The 14,787-nt window shown below is 32.3% G+C and overlaps 3 protein-coding genes across 5 annotated transcripts in view; 1 reads left to right on the top strand and 2 right to left on the bottom strand.

Moving 5' to 3' along the window:
- Cbp53E (Calbindin 53E) overlaps positions 1-8,922 on the top strand; it is a 31,905-nt gene extending 22,983 nt beyond the window's left edge. Inside the window, exons 2-13 of one of the 2 annotated variants that reach the window (XM_065311442.1) lie at positions 3,981-4,144; positions 4,585-4,670; positions 4,734-4,823; positions 4,963-5,049; positions 5,155-5,211; positions 5,315-5,398; positions 5,458-5,513; positions 5,573-5,618; positions 6,252-6,263; positions 6,632-6,688; positions 6,755-6,826; positions 6,944-8,922. In XM_065311442.1, coding sequence (XP_065167514.1) covers positions 4,003-4,144; positions 4,585-4,670; positions 4,734-4,823; positions 4,963-5,049; positions 5,155-5,211; positions 5,315-5,398; positions 5,458-5,513; positions 5,573-5,618; positions 6,252-6,263; positions 6,632-6,688; positions 6,755-6,826; positions 6,944-7,087 — 933 coding nt within the window. In that variant the 5' untranslated portion in view covers positions 3,981-4,002 and the 3' untranslated portion in view covers positions 7,088-8,922. The remainder of the gene's footprint in view (positions 1-3,980; positions 4,145-4,584; positions 4,671-4,733; positions 4,824-4,962; positions 5,050-5,154; positions 5,212-5,314; positions 5,399-5,457; positions 5,514-5,572; positions 5,619-6,251; positions 6,264-6,631; positions 6,689-6,754; positions 6,827-6,943) is intronic. The other variant, XM_065311443.1, reaches the window with a different exon arrangement.
- Positions 3,117-3,754, bottom strand: LOC135798577 (uncharacterized). Its single transcript, XM_065311444.1, has 2 exons — positions 3,586-3,754; positions 3,117-3,513 (listed from the first exon to the last, which is right to left on the bottom strand). The coding sequence occupies exons 1-2, from the start codon at positions 3,631-3,633 to the stop codon at positions 3,181-3,183; spliced, it is 381 nt and encodes a 126-aa protein (XP_065167516.1). The 5' UTR covers positions 3,634-3,754; the 3' UTR covers positions 3,117-3,180.
- A 480-nt stretch (positions 8,923-9,402) lies between the features above and the next one.
- Hdc (histidine decarboxylase) lies at positions 9,403-13,931 on the bottom strand. Of its 2 annotated transcripts, none has more exons than XM_065311965.1 (8): positions 13,659-13,931; positions 12,333-12,742; positions 11,991-12,269; positions 11,212-11,631; positions 10,810-11,149; positions 10,590-10,748; positions 10,102-10,281; positions 9,403-10,007 (listed from the first exon to the last, which is right to left on the bottom strand). In XM_065311965.1, the coding sequence occupies exons 1-8, from the start codon at positions 13,684-13,686 to the stop codon at positions 9,769-9,771; spliced, it is 2,055 nt and encodes a 684-aa protein (XP_065168037.1). In that variant the 5' UTR covers positions 13,687-13,931; the 3' UTR covers positions 9,403-9,768. The 2 variants fall into 2 exon arrangements, with proteins under 2 accessions (XP_065168037.1, XP_065168038.1); XM_065311966.1 differs by having other exon boundaries at positions 9,878-10,024.
- Positions 13,932-14,787: the final 856 nt, after the last annotated feature.

Here is a 14,787-nt window from a genome sequence, read left to right as displayed (position 1 = left end):
AAAGCATTATCAATTTAATCAAGCAAGCAATTTTTACATTAGTTAACTTAAAAATTTGAATATTTTTTATTTAAAAATAGCGACTTCGTCTCGGTAATGTTTAATAAAAATGTAATTTGTTTTTACTCTCTTGTTCTAGACATAGTATATGTCAATTCTATTAGTAAGATACGCAATTTTATTTTAAAGAAATGAATTATATAAAGAATTGCTAATAATGCACTTCAGCGCCATCTAGGATTCAACTATTTAACTATAACTATGATTGAATCTCAATGCCAACTTTTATCCTATAGAAAAGAGCTGTCTTTAGGGTTTTCCCGGCAATTATCCGAATTTTTCTCGCCGTAAAAACCATCCTTGGACTTTAACAAACATTTAAAAACAAGAATTGACCTAATTGGTTTAGGCGTTGTTGAGTTATGCGCTTACCAACAGATTTTACGATTCATTTTTATATTATAGAAGATTTATGCGTATAAATTAATTTTACCACCGACTTTATCGGTGAAACAAATGATTGTGTGGAAAATAGCCAACTGGACATCGTTGTTTACTGGTTTTTCGAAACAGTGAGTGATGATGTCGTTCCAGACTTGCGGATCGCCTTCGAGGTGGAGGAAAGCACGCACGTTTTCTTTTACGTATGCTCCGTTTTCGTCGACAAAGTCGAGATGTTCGTGCCGGAACATGCATTCGTAGTAGGCCATTAAGGCACGGTCTTCGACAAAGTCATTGTTTCTTGCACGCATTAAGATTTCAAGGTCTACATTTGTAGCTTTGGAGCATTCATTAAATGAACGAGTCAGTAATTCTTTATGGACATCACCAAAAACCTAAAAATGACAATTTAGGTTAATATTTGAGGTTATGTTTTGTTTTCGGTGGAAAATGTAGATTTTTTTGTAATTGGTGCATAAAATATTAATTTTTACGAGTTGCAATGATAGTATTTGATGTTATAAGTATGAAAATGATTTACCTCTTTAGATATCACTTTTGATATGCAAATAATCAACAGAAAACTTAAAATTTTCAACATTTTTACTTTTTTTTATTATAAACGTTGGAATATGATGTCTATTTGATTGGCTGAATTGAATTAATGTTTTGTGTTAAGAGTGTCATCTATTTATTTGATTTCTTGGGCTATTATGTAAAATGTCGTACATTGAATTTCTCATCATTGATATGCATTAATTGGGCGTGTCACATCCTTTTGCTTATTCTTTTATTCAAAATCACAAATCAAGTACATAATTGAACTGTAATTTTTCACTTATATAGAGTTTAGTTGCATATTTATCGGCGTTTAATTCATAATCATTTACAATTACCAGATTACAAGATGGATAAATATACAAATTTATGAATTACATCAATGACAAGTTTAAGAAATGGAAAAATACGTCATTTTAACAATACTTATGCTTTTTATATTTGTTGCATATCATTCTTTTGCAAAAGTTTTTATAAAAAAAAACTAATTTTGGTTGTGAATTTGTCTGCGTAGTTTTTAGTAAAAATGTAATTAATATTTATTTATTTATTTAACACCCAGTAAATGTCGGTTTTATCAATTATATTTGCAAGTTTATTTTAAAGAAATAAAAATGTAATTGATAAAATATATTTATTAAAATAATTTGTGATTTTTCTTTGGATTTTACAATTTTGTTTGAGAGTTTAACATGTTTCGCCCCGTGGGCATCATCAGAAAACAGTTTTACAAACAAAATTGTAAAATCCAAAGAAAAATCACAAATTATTTTAATAAATATATTTTATAAATTACTACCATGGATTACGTATTCAACTTAGAAAATAATATAAATAAAAAATGGTAATACTGCAATTTTGCGTAATCTAGGATTCAATTATTTAACTATAACTATGATTAAATCTCATTATACCAACTTTCATCCCTTATTTAACACCCTGTAAGTAATAATTTTTAATGTTTTATAGTTATTCTGCTATTATGAGCGCAAACAAATCCAAAAAATCATAGATCATCAAAATCTGTCCATCCGTTCTTGAGTTATAAACGTTGTAACTAACACAATTTTGTTTTTTATACAAATAAGTGCATAAAAAGAAAAAATGTACAATAAAAAAGTTATAATTTTTATTTTATCGCAAAGTTATAGGCACTTGAGAAAGAAAAGAAAGAAAAAATGAAGAAAAACGAAGATTCGTTCCTCAGTTAACTCAAAATAAATCATAATTTCACAAAAAGACATCTTAAACTTGGTGACCATAAAACAACTCCATCTATCATACAGATTAGTTTATGACCTGGAATATAGGTTATGCGTCGCACTATGCAACGCTGCATTAATCCGGAATTTATTTAATGTTCAATTAGTTTCCCGTCACTGCCCGCTCGCTCGTAAAACAATAATGCGAAACAAGCAATTACTCGCCGAGAAGTAACACGCAGACGAGGAAAACTGTCATTTCCGTCTTCCACATCGACGAGGTAACGACGAGCGAGTTATACCGGTTTTAATTCTAGTCTACTCCGCGACTAATATCCGTAATTCGGTCGAAGCTGCAAGTTTATTATCCACTACGCCAACAACGACCGTAAAAGGTTGAAAAAAAAAAAAATTAAAACAAGTTGAACCTTGGCGCGAACATAAAATAAAAACGGAAAATACAACGTTTACCATGTTAATTCTGTTAACACAATATGGAAATGTTAAAATTAAAGGTTTGAAGTTACGTAATTGCTAAATAATGCATATTTATATATTTTAAAAAAAGTTAGGTTAGTTAAATCTTTTATAACTCAAGAACGTGTGGACAGATTTTGATGATCTATGATTTTTTGGATTTGTCTTAGTCCCAAATAGGAGAGTGACTATTAAAATATTGGAAATTATAACTTACAGGGTGTTAAATAAGACATTAAAATTAGCATAAAGATTTAATCATAGTTATAGTTAAATAATTGAATTCTAGATGGCGTTGCAGTGCATTATACGCATTTATCATCTTTTTAAAATAAAATTGTGAGTTTTTTAGATGGAATCAACACATTTTAAGTCCAAAAAACATGAAAATAAAAATTAATTACTTTTTTACCAAAAAAACAAAAAAATCAAATAACATAAACGAATATTAAAGCTTTATTTATCTATAATTGCTTCTCAATGACTAATATAACCTTAAAATTTAATATTTGAGGTTATTTTCAACGAGGCACTTTTGAACCGCGTATGCAGTCTCGCAAGCGTCGTTTCCTTTGCGAACTGCACACAAATCGATCGCTTTGTTCGCCATGTTCTTACTAATACCCGCCGGGATGTTTGCTCTCAGTGTGTCAGCCTGAATTTTACCGGCGGTGTTCATGTATCCGGCATTTTGATAGTAGCACTTGAAATAACACTTTAATTCACGTGCGTCTTCGAATTGACCGTTTGCCGCGTGCTCAACCAATCCTTTGTGTACAGACGTTTCTGTGATGCAAGCTAATTCGTTTACATTGCGATTCACATTACAATAAACCTAAAAGAATAATAAATTAGTAAATAAAACTAAAATAAACAGTGTTTTATAGGTTATGTTGGGTTATTGTACCTGCGATGCCAGCGCCACCACTAAAACTGTCAATATGATGAACTTCATGGTTTTTTATTTTTATTTTGTTTGTTTTGAATTTTGTGTTGATACAGATGTTTGGTTGTTTCAAGTTGACTAAACTAATCAAGCAAATGTTTGATGCTTTTATATCGAGTCACACGGAGAGGTCAAACTGATTTTACTAATGTTTTATGAGCGGTTTTGATGTGTGTCGAACACGAATTACGTTTTCCTCCTTCTATTAGATAATGATTTGCTAATCGTGCTAAACAAAGTGTTAAACAACAGTCAACACTCAGCAGAACACAACAACGACTTATAATAGGATGATGTTTATGCATTGAGTCGTAAAATGTTATTTAATGTTTAATTTTTGTGTTTTTATGTTGCAGGATATTTTACGAGAGCAGCATCATGAGTGCAGAGAGCAATAAGCGTCTTAATTTGGAAAAAGCCACCAACTTCATGCGGCAATATCGGGATCCCGAGTCGAGGGAGTTGAAAAAATTGTCAGCGAATCAGTTCATGGAGGTTTGGAGTCATTATGACAAAGATGGTTCGTAAATTAATTTAATATAAAGTAATAGTTCCTTCTAACAATTTTAATCTTTGTTTTTAACTTTATAAAACTAAATTTTGCTATGAAAAGTAGCCTATGTCAATCTCCATGATCTAATATATCTCTATACCAAATTTCATTAAAATCGCTTCAGTAGTTTAGCCGTGAAAGCGAAACAAACATACGAATTTTTGCGCGTATAATATAATACAAGTATGGAGTATTTGCGTTTTCCGGTTCCCGCGTGTAACTACGTGTTGCTATGACTCAGTGACACGTTGCTAGGCAGTTGTTTATTCTGGGCGTGGCTTCACTTTCACTCAAAACGCATAGTCATCACTTGAAATCACTACTCACTGTGAAGCATCCACGCGCACCACAACTTCAACCACAAAAACGTGATATTTAATATTTGGTTTTCATTAAACTGTTATTAGGAAATGGCTACATTGAAGGCACAGAACTTGACGGGTTTCTTCGAGAGTTTGTTTCCAGCGCCAACGCAACAGATATTTCCCCAGAGGTATGAAACTAATATAGATGGAAAATTAATACAAATAAAAACAATATTCTACCATAATTAAAGGCTGTTTCGGATGACATGCTCGTCGAATTGAAAGCGTGTTTCATGGAAGCATACGATGATAATCAGGATGGAAAAATTGATATTCGCGAAGTAAGTAAAATTTTCAATTTTCAGTTCGTACAAGTTTGTATAAATCTATTTTACTCGTAGTTTTGATTCAATTGATTTTTTACAATTGCGCTTGAATTGAACAAAAAGGAAATCTAATTTTGCGGTTTGTTTCTCACAGTTGGCGCAATTGCTGCCAATGGAGGAAAATTTCCTACTGCTCTTCCGCTTCGACAATCCCCTGGAATCCAGCGTGGAATTCATGAAAGTAAGCGCTGTCTGTTTGCACCATTTTATTCATTTCGCTTGCTCGGGCTTCATTTAAAGACATTTCCCAATTGAAAATTGCAAATTTAACGCTATTGAATTTTAGATATGGCGCGAGTACGACACCGACGGCAGCGGCTATATTGAGGCAGACGAGTTAAAGGTACGTGCTGGCCAAATTACACCCTCGGGCCGGGCATTAAATTTGTTCGAAACGACGAAACTTAAACGGAATTGCGCGAATAACCTTGAGTGTTCAATTGCAGAACTTTTTGAGGGATCTGCTCAAAGAAGCGAAGAAAATCAATGATGTTTCCGAAGATAAGTTGATTGAATACACTGACACAATGGTAATTAAATTGTCTTAAAATTTATAAGAGTAAAATTTATTGAAATTAATTAATTTTAGTTGCAAGTGTTTGACTCAAACAAAGACGGACGTCTTCAACTTTCGGAAATGGCAAAGTAGATATAATAATTTTAACGAAATATTGATTGTTATAAAATATTTAATTTCATTTTAGATTATTGCCAGTTAGGGAGAACTTTCTCTGTCGTCAAGTTTTTAAGGTATGTAAAAAATTAATTTAAACTTTCAACAAGTAAATCGGAAGGAAAGAAGATAAAAAAAAAACAATTTGAAAGTTTCAACTTGTTTTATCAGTGAAAACACTAGGAAAACTAGGAACTCACAAATTTACAATGAATATTCTCTTCAAGTTTTCGTATTAAAGAAAGTTTTCTTGGCACGAGGTGTTTTTCTTCTGTGAGAGCACAATTTCTGCCAAAATTGCACATCTGTACTATTTCCAATTAAATTAAACTAAAAACTTTTAGGAAAACAACAAAAAAAACTAAATAATATTATTTTATTTTATTATTTTGAAAGCAAATTTAACAAAAACAAAAATAATGAAACATTTTCCGCTAATTTTCATTAAAAGTTTAATTTACTATAAGATGGGGTTAGTTTTCATTAGATATGCAACCGATATCAAATAAACTATCAAAAGTGGGCGAAAATATATTGTGTACACACTAGATAGAAAATATTAAAGAAAATAGAGTATTCTTCTAGTGTTACACAATAAATTACTAAATTGCACGGCTTTATCTGTATTTTCTTCTTCTCACACGTAATGCGCTTTCCCCCAACAAAACAACAAACAACAAAAACAAATGACTCTCATGTTGAACACGCAGGAAGGAATTGAAGTGAGTATTGCGGTGTCAAATACAAAATTACATGTTTGAACTTATCCACCAAACAAAAACTCCAAAATCACACATCAAAAACTTTTGTATTTTTACATTAAAAAATTAGTCTATCCACTAATTAATACAATATTACATACATTTGTATGAAAATCTGTTCGATGTGTTTATTTATTTTTCTGTACATATTTATTTTCATCACTATCACATGAAATCACTCTGTTTTCTCTATTCACTCTGTTCACTCTATTTCACGTTGATTAATTTAAGCTAGTGGCATGTAGATGGCGCTAGTATTAAGTATTTTATTAAATAATGATGTTTACCATTTGTGTTAAGGTTAAAAAACTAACATAACCTCATTTTAGGGCGCTACTAAGCTGACAAAAGATGATATCGAACGAGTTTTCTCCCTGTATGACCGAGTAAGTCACAAAAATAACGCTCGAAATAATTGATACCACTTCTAATTTGGTTAAATGTATTTTTAGGATAACAATGGATCGATAGAGAACGAGGAACTGCGCGGTTTCCTAAAAGATTTGCTCGAGCTCGTTAAAAAGGTATTGAAACTCAATTACTGCGCATTCGTTAAAAACAGCCGAAGGGCTTAATGCATTTATCACAAATTTGCATTTTAACAACCCACGCAGGACTTGGAAATAATGAGTTTTTTTCAGGATTACGATGCGCAGGATTTGCTCGATTTCGAGGAAACAATTCTGCGAGGAGTCGACTACGACCAGGACGGAAAGATTAATCGTAAGGAACTGACGATGATTCTGTTGGCAATCGCCAAGCACAATGAGGAAGCCGCTGCTTAATTGTTTCCGAACATGACTTTAATTTAATTCATCTGATATGCAAACATTTCATATCACATGTCATAATACTCGTAAATCACAAGAGGCTAGCAAGGCAAGAATGACACCAAAGAAACTAAAACTTGACGAACTAATATGAAATTTAAACAAATTGGATGCAACACCAAAAACTCTAAGGATAGCGAAAAATTGAAATTGTGAGCTATTAACAATCCTGCATATCAATCATTCAAAGTTGATGCATTATTTGTGACGCATTACAACTCAATCAATCAATAATCAGTATTATTAACGTTGAATTATTTAACGGATATATTTTCGAATGGTTAGACACGTTTAACGAGATTGATATTGAAAGACGCACACATTATAACTTAATGGACTTAAAAATTAACAAAAAATCGTAATTTACACACAAATAACCTAAAAAAAAACATGAATAATGCTAGAAGTTTCTTCGTAGCTATACAAAACTTATGCCAACTTCAATATACTTCAACTATTACCAAATTAAAAACTTTTAAAAGCTTTTACACACTGTTATGTTAATAATTGTGAGATGAAAGTTGCATAGGCAACCCAAATTACACTTTTAACGAACTCGTATGTAAAAGCTGTTATAAACTATAAACTACTTATTAGATATTTGATATAAACATTTAGTGATGTAAAATTCAACAAGGCTTTGACATGTATTGTGTACTGATTGAAATGATCATATCAAAAACGAAACTGATTTTACTTAGTTGAATATCGCCTTTCAATCGCAATTAGTTGTGCTTGATAATGAAGATTTAAAGATTTAAAGTATTTGTATAGTGCGATTATGACCGAGTTACTAATTGGACATATCTGTGAAATTGTGACATTTTCGCGTATATTTTTGCTACATTCTCAGCGCATTGTTTAGTTAAGTAATTTTAAAAGAGATTAATATGTTTAAAGCAGCACGGCCTAATCGTAAATGATGTTCAACGTCGCTTTTATGCTTTGCGTGTATACAACCATATGACTAAACGAACGAAATCATTTAGATGATATGTGAAAGAAAGAAATTGAATTTAATGACAAAAATGTGAGGATAACCTTCCTAATTCGTCCAGTTTTGCATATCTTAGACATTTTTCATGTTGTTTTCATTGAATTTGACATCAATCAACTCAGTAACAATCATTTTTGGAGTATTGAAGAGTAAAAACAAAGAAAAACACGAAATAAACATTAAAATGTTTTTGGTTTTGAGTATGTAATCAAGATGGCGCTGCTGGTATGAAAAAAACATTTTAATGTTTATGATGGGTGTGTAAGTTAGTATATTTAGTTGATAAAAAGACAAATGTTCAATCACTTGACTTGACTTATTCGTGCTCTATCTATCGGACTTTAACTTTATATAACAAGTTGCCAAAGACTATATTTACGAAAATGATACTTAACGACACTTATTGATAGCTTAAATATGCAAATATCTAACTAACTGTTTGCAAAACTCTTTCGAATCTTCTCTTTCTCCTAACGCAATGTTTTCTACACTTTGAAGATATTGCCACTAATAATTTAAAAGACAACCCAGTTTGTTTTAAATGCAAGAGATATAAACATAAATATTTATTACAAACAGAGTGTTTAAAGATGTTTATCGATGTTATACGAAACGAAATAAAGACGAAGTATAGAATAATATTCAACGTGCATGCTGTTGGCGTTTACGACAATTTTAAAACGTTTCAAATTGGAGATACAAACTTTAAGAGGTCGATATATGCAGTTATATACACGTGTAAAGTGCAAAACATTGTTGTTAACAATAAATATAACTTATAAATGTGTGAAAAGCGTTGAATTACAAAAATGTTATTCTTTTTTGTTTAAAGTATGTTTTGGAGTTATAATTGCTGCCCTCAAAAGTGTTATTTTTAGTTGGAATTCTTAAAATATTTGAGTTTGTTTGAGGAAACAAAGAAAAATGACAAACACAGAACTATAGGCAACTTGTTTTACACATTTAGGCATCATTGAGACAAAAAGTTATGTAGAAAACAGAAAAAAACATAAAAAAGCATTTAATTCCTCAGATTATGGACAAAACAGCATTGAAATACTAAATGTAAGCCAAAACACAATTTTTCTAGTGATTCTAGTGTTTTTGTTTGAAACTGGTTCTTGTCTTGATTTGTTTCTAATCCAATTTACAAAATATGACGCTAGGGGGCGCCACCAGTACTGCCAGTCGCTAAATATTCTTTTCTGTGTGTCTGATCGGAGTCACGTCTCACATTCTTGTTGCTCTATGTTTACGTTACAACTTCGTAGTGTTCGTCAGCGCGTTCTTCAAAATGTGCGTGTGTTTTGTTTGTGGTGCTTATCAATAATGGATATTCTACTCCACGCTTCGAACTGCAGTAAGTTTTTATCTTACATTACATACATTTTCGGCATTTATTATTCATAATTTGATTTGAATACATTACATTTACTTATTACTATGCGTGCAACATGAAATATTGAATACAGTATTTAGGTATTTAACTTTGGACACTGATTACGCCTTGATTATTAACATTATTGCATTCACAGCAGTTTCAAACAAAGTGATTAAACGTTAACATGTAAACTACTTAGATTTGCACATCAATTATCGTAAATTTTAAGTGTTTTTAAATACATCTACATTTTGAAATCTATTCGATGATATCATGACCACATTTACTACAAGATTTAACCGTTGAATTACAAGCGATGTTTACTTTTTCTTCTTCTGTACTAACGCTGAAATCATTCGAGAATTGATTCGTATAGTGCGGAATATTTGCGTGTTGTGTTGAGTGATCGGTGATGATGATAGGCACCTGATGATCAACGGAGTGTGAGCGTTGGTCGTGTTGATGGTAGATTTCCAACGTGAGTGTCTCCTCGAACGCTAAACATATTAATCATCTACGTTTCTTTTATTTTTGAGGATTGTTACAGCGACTAGCAGATATAGAATTAAATTAGATATTAATTTTGTTTACCATTTTCTTCGTGTTCTTGATGTTCAATGAGTGGTTCCTCAGCTGATTGTAAATCATCCGGTTCTGAATTGGGCCGGACTTTTGAGGATTTTTGTTCGACACCTTGGAATAAGTCTAGGTGGCTGTCCAATGAAAATTGTTTTCCGGACATTAAGATACCTTTAATTCTACGACGCATGTCTGGAAACATTGTGTAGTAATATTTATTTTTATCAAAAACTTTTCAAATTTTCAAAATTTACAAAAATCTTCATATTTTCAAAATTTTTGAAAAATTGAAAATTTTCTAAATATTTTAAAAATTCTGAAATTCTCAGAAAAAATTCAAATATTTTCAAAAATTTTGAAGAAATTGAGAAAATTTCCAAAATATTATAAAAATTCTCTAATTTTCAAAAAAAATACAAATATTTTCAAAAGAAAAATCAAATTTTTCAAAAAATTCAAAAATTTTTCACAATTTTCTAGGAAAATATAATTTTTCTTACATGGACTACTTGGAGCTCCCAAACGAAACTTGGAAAACTCTTCCAAAACATCTCCGTGGTCATAAATAGCTGCAAAACTTCCATTGACGACTTTTGGTGACATTGGAGAGTTTGCAAGTAGGAGACTCGTACCAAAATTTTCGTTTCTCTCTTTAGTTTCTAAAATTATCATAAAAAGTTACAAAATCACAATTTTTTTTGTTTTGAACAAACAAGTTACCTTTAAGTGGAACTTTAATTTTACTTGGCATAATAACCAATTGTTCCTCTTCAACCAAAATATCCGTAGCCACAGTTTTAATTTCCTTCCAATCTTTGACAATATCTTCATTTGTAGTATGTTGAGAAGTAACAGTGAATCTGATAACATAATCATCTTTCAACGCAGCAGGTACACAATGCAAATTGCCACGTGAATTCAATCTTTTCAATAATTTCTCAGTCAATTCATTAGCACCTTTAAGTCGGAAACAGACTAAACCAAGATGGCGCTTTGCAGACTGTTCAAAACGATTATCCGCTAGTAATAAAGCTTCAAATTTTTGAGCAAAACGCACACCCTAAACAAAAATTCATTTTAAACATTAAATTTAAAAATTTAGAAGATATGGAAGAATATTACTTCTCTAATGTGTTTTTGTAATCCCGTAATACCATAATTCCTGATGACGAACCAAAGCTTCAAAGCCCTGAAGCGTTTACTCAGCGGAATCTGCCAATGCATGTAATCAATCGCAAGCCCCGAATTTTCGTGCTTCAAATAAAGCGGATCAACATTAAAGGTGCGATGTAGAGTATTACTATTCTTCACCCACATAGCCGTACAATCAAAATGCACCATCAGCCATTTTGATGGATTAAACGCAATGGAATCAGCTCTTTCAATACCTTTCAACCATGTGCGATATTCGGGACAAATAAATGCACTTCCGGCATATGCAGCGTCAACATGCAACCATAATCTTTCTTCTTCACATACTAAACCTACTTCATCCAGATTATCAAACGCGCATGCGCCTGTAGTTCCCAAAGTATTACAAACCTTAAAAGTTAAAAAGAAAATGAAATAAGTAATAAGTATAGTAACTAAGTGGGTTGTGAAAATATTTAAGAGAGGGTTGTGGGTGTATTTATCAATGTTTCCCCACAAATGAGTAATTGGAACAATCTTCTTAAACGTTTTGAAACGCTCGCGAAACGGAGACGACAATCTGTTGCTTCCTGATTGTCTCGGGCGGTAATCCCCTGAGATTGGCGGAAAAATCGTCCCAGTGGGCACAATTAATTTCTTCTTTGCGTTTTTATTACTCCCACGATAATATACTGTATTATTTTATTGGAGGAGCTTTTCAAAAGTCTTTTTTAAATTAAAATAAAAATGTTTTGATTTTTGTTACTCACCCAAAATGGGATTAACCCTCGTTCGCGGTCGGTTTTAATTGCCTGCTTGAGTTTATCACCACGCATTGATAGCTCCTCGTCGGATTCGATGTATCGCATCTTGACCAATCCGATCAGGGCGGCTTTCTCGACACTAGAGTGCGCCTGATCCGAACAGTAGCCTACCAATCGTGCGCCAATCTCGCCATCTTCCAAATCCGGATAGAGATTTTGATATTGTTTGATTGCTTGGGTTCGACCAGCGAGTAAACAGACTAGAGTAGCTTCACTTGCAGTTGTCTAATTATTAAAACATTTAAATAATTAATTTTTTTAAACAAAATAAAAATAATTATTTATTACCAAAATGGCGCCTCCACCAGAACATTCCTTCCTGGTATGTAAAAAATCATCCGGTAGACCAATCATCTTCCCAAGCCAATTCATAACAATTGTTTCTAATTCGGTACCGGCTGGGCTCGAAGCCCAGGTAAAACAAATACAATTAATGGCGTCCGCTAACATGTCTCCCAATAAGGATGGATAACTATTCAAAGCCGGAAAATACGCGTGCATATGTGGTGATTGCCAGTGGGTTAAACCAGGCATTACTATCTTTTCTACATCGTTGAAAATCTGCGGCCAGGATTCACCTTCCAATGGCGCTGATTCCGGAAGTTGATCGTGGAGAAACCCGGGTTTCTTATCCGGGAATACTCGACGTTCACGGATATTTGTTAGGTAATCAGCTATATAATCAACCATTTCTTTACCTAGAAACATTTAATAATTCTATATAAATAAAAAATAATTTTTGGTTAGTTACAACGCTTATAACTCAAGAACGCGTGGACAGATTTTGATGATTTATGATTTGTTGGATTCGTCTTTAACCCGAATAGCAGAATAATTATTAAAGTATTGAAAATTTTGATTTAAAGGGTGTTAAATAAGGGATAAAAGTTTTTATGGCGATTTAATAGTATTTATAGTTGAATAATTGCACCCTAGGTGGCGCTAAAGTGCATTATTAGCATTTTTATTTCTTTAAATTAAAATTCTGAATTTTATTGATAGAATTGACCTATAGTAGAATAAAAAAATTCAAATTAATTAAATTTTTACTAAAATCTCTGTGATTTAACAGCTAATAAATAAATAAATAAGAACAATGTGATAATATAAGCTGAATTGATTACTATTGCGAATTGAAATTGAAATTTTATTACAACCAATTTTCCGGCACGGATTGCCTGTGTTGTTGGCGCTTCCAGAGTCATGAATATCAATGTCTTGGATCGTTTTGCAAGCGTGAAAAGCTAATATTTGCGCTGCGCCTCGGGTGGCGAGCTCATTTGAACTTATTTACAACGCGACTATTTATTTCCTCGCCCGTGCCGCCCAGATAAGTTAACCAGCTTTGAGCTAACTTCGCATAGACATCCACACTGTCAGCAGTAACAATATGCATTCAACACGCATAGTTGAAGTTAAACTTTGAATACGATTTTCTATTCCGTTTCGGCTTGCAACCTACGCGTGACGTGATTATCCGATTTGGAGAGTAATTATCATCGCAGCCAGGTCAAGCAAGAGTGAATAAATGCGTTTGTCATGTGAGTGAAAATTCAATTAAAACTTTACTACGATTTAAATCAAAGGTTTGGAAAAATATTTTTGGTTACTTACCACGAATTCGATATTCTTCTGCATTCATTTTTATTTTATTTGATTTTATATTAAATTTGTTTATTTCGTGTGTTTTACCTGACGATTTGTTTCTTTTTGGGTTGGGAAACACGTATGGAAAACTTGTGAAGTCGATCAAGTGCTTGAATTAATCTACTTATTCGTTGTTTTCCTCTCTCTTTCCGTTGGTTGGTTTTTTTCGTAACACAAATTTAAAAGTGGATCATGAACTAGTGCACTATCGCGAACCGGGACGTTGATAGTCAGGATCAACAAGTGACATTGGACGCGACGGGCGTCGCGACGCTGCCTTTATACGCCGTGGCGGGTGGAACACGCTGGGGTGGCCAGTCGAAAGGCTTCATCCTTCCCTTGCGCTTCTCTTCGCAGCTGAAAGTCGCAATGGAAAACATCGAACTGTATAGAGCTGCACGCGGAATAACGATATGTAAATTGGGCAAACACTCGCCGACTGAAGTAAACGTTTTCATTAATTAACTAATTTATTCATTAACTTGCTGTCCGGAGGAACTTCGTGGCCTCTTATCAATAAATTTCGCTTTGTATTAATTATTTTTTAATACAATTATTTTTTGTGCGGTATATTTGCCAATATTTTCATAGTTATTTCATATTTTAACATTCTTATGATTCTTTTTAATTCAAAAACGAAGTTTAAGATTTTCTTGGTTTTAAAACTTAATATTTTTGCGATTTTGCGGTTTTAACCTGGAAAATAGTATTTGTTTATTTGTTACCCTTTCACGCCTAAACCACTCAATCAATTTTGATAAATTTTGGTGTAAAGAGATTTGTGATGTGTAAGGAAAACAACATAGGCTACTTTTTGTTGCAAGAATATAACTTGAAGGGTGTAAAATAAGGAATGAAAGTTGATATAGAAATTTAATCATAGTTTTAGTTATTTAATTCGAACTGAGATGGCGCTAAAGTGCATTATTAGCATTTTTTAGTTTTCTGCCATAAAAGTGATCCAAAAAAACAAGCAAATATTTATTTATCTTACTTTTTATTAAAATTTACCTAAGATAAAGTAATTAAATGATGGAAATTGAAATTAAAGCTATTTTTATATAGAAGGCAACGAAAATAATTGAATTTTTCAAAA

The sequence above is a fragment of the Atheta coriaria genome, unplaced genomic scaffold (assembly GCF_025399875.1).
Source record: "Atheta coriaria isolate IRGN ID8LTWV9N9 unplaced genomic scaffold, Caltech_Dcor_3.1 hic_scaffold_9_pilon, whole genome shotgun sequence".
NCBI classification, from domain to species: domain Eukaryota; kingdom Metazoa; phylum Arthropoda; class Insecta; order Coleoptera; family Staphylinidae; genus Dalotia; species Dalotia coriaria.
The sequence above is the reverse complement of the archived record's forward strand: the minus strand, read 5'-3'. Positions and strand labels throughout refer to the sequence as shown.

What these genes read in the sequence shown, in the direction of transcription:
- Hdc (XM_065311965.1), bottom strand. Translation starts at nt 13,686, where the DNA reads ATGAATGCAGAAGAATATCGAATTCGTG. An exon ending in CTGGTGGAGGCGCCATTTTG is followed by an intron (nt 12,270 to 12,332) that starts GTAATAAATAAT and finishes TTTAATAATTAG; the next exon opens with ACAACTGCAAGTGAAGCTAC. An exon ending in TACAAAAACACATTAGAGAA is followed by an intron (nt 11,150 to 11,211) that starts GTAATATTCTTC and finishes ATTTTTGTTTAG; the next exon opens with GGTGTGCGTTTTGCTCAAAA.
- LOC135798577 (XM_065311444.1), bottom strand. Translation starts at nt 3,633, where the DNA reads ATGAAGTTCATCATATTGACAGTTTTAGTGGTGGCGCTGGCATCGCAG. An exon ending in TGGTGGCGCTGGCATCGCAG is followed by an intron (nt 3,514 to 3,585) that starts GTACAATAACCC and finishes TTATTCTTTTAG; the next exon opens with GTTTATTGTAATGTGAATCG.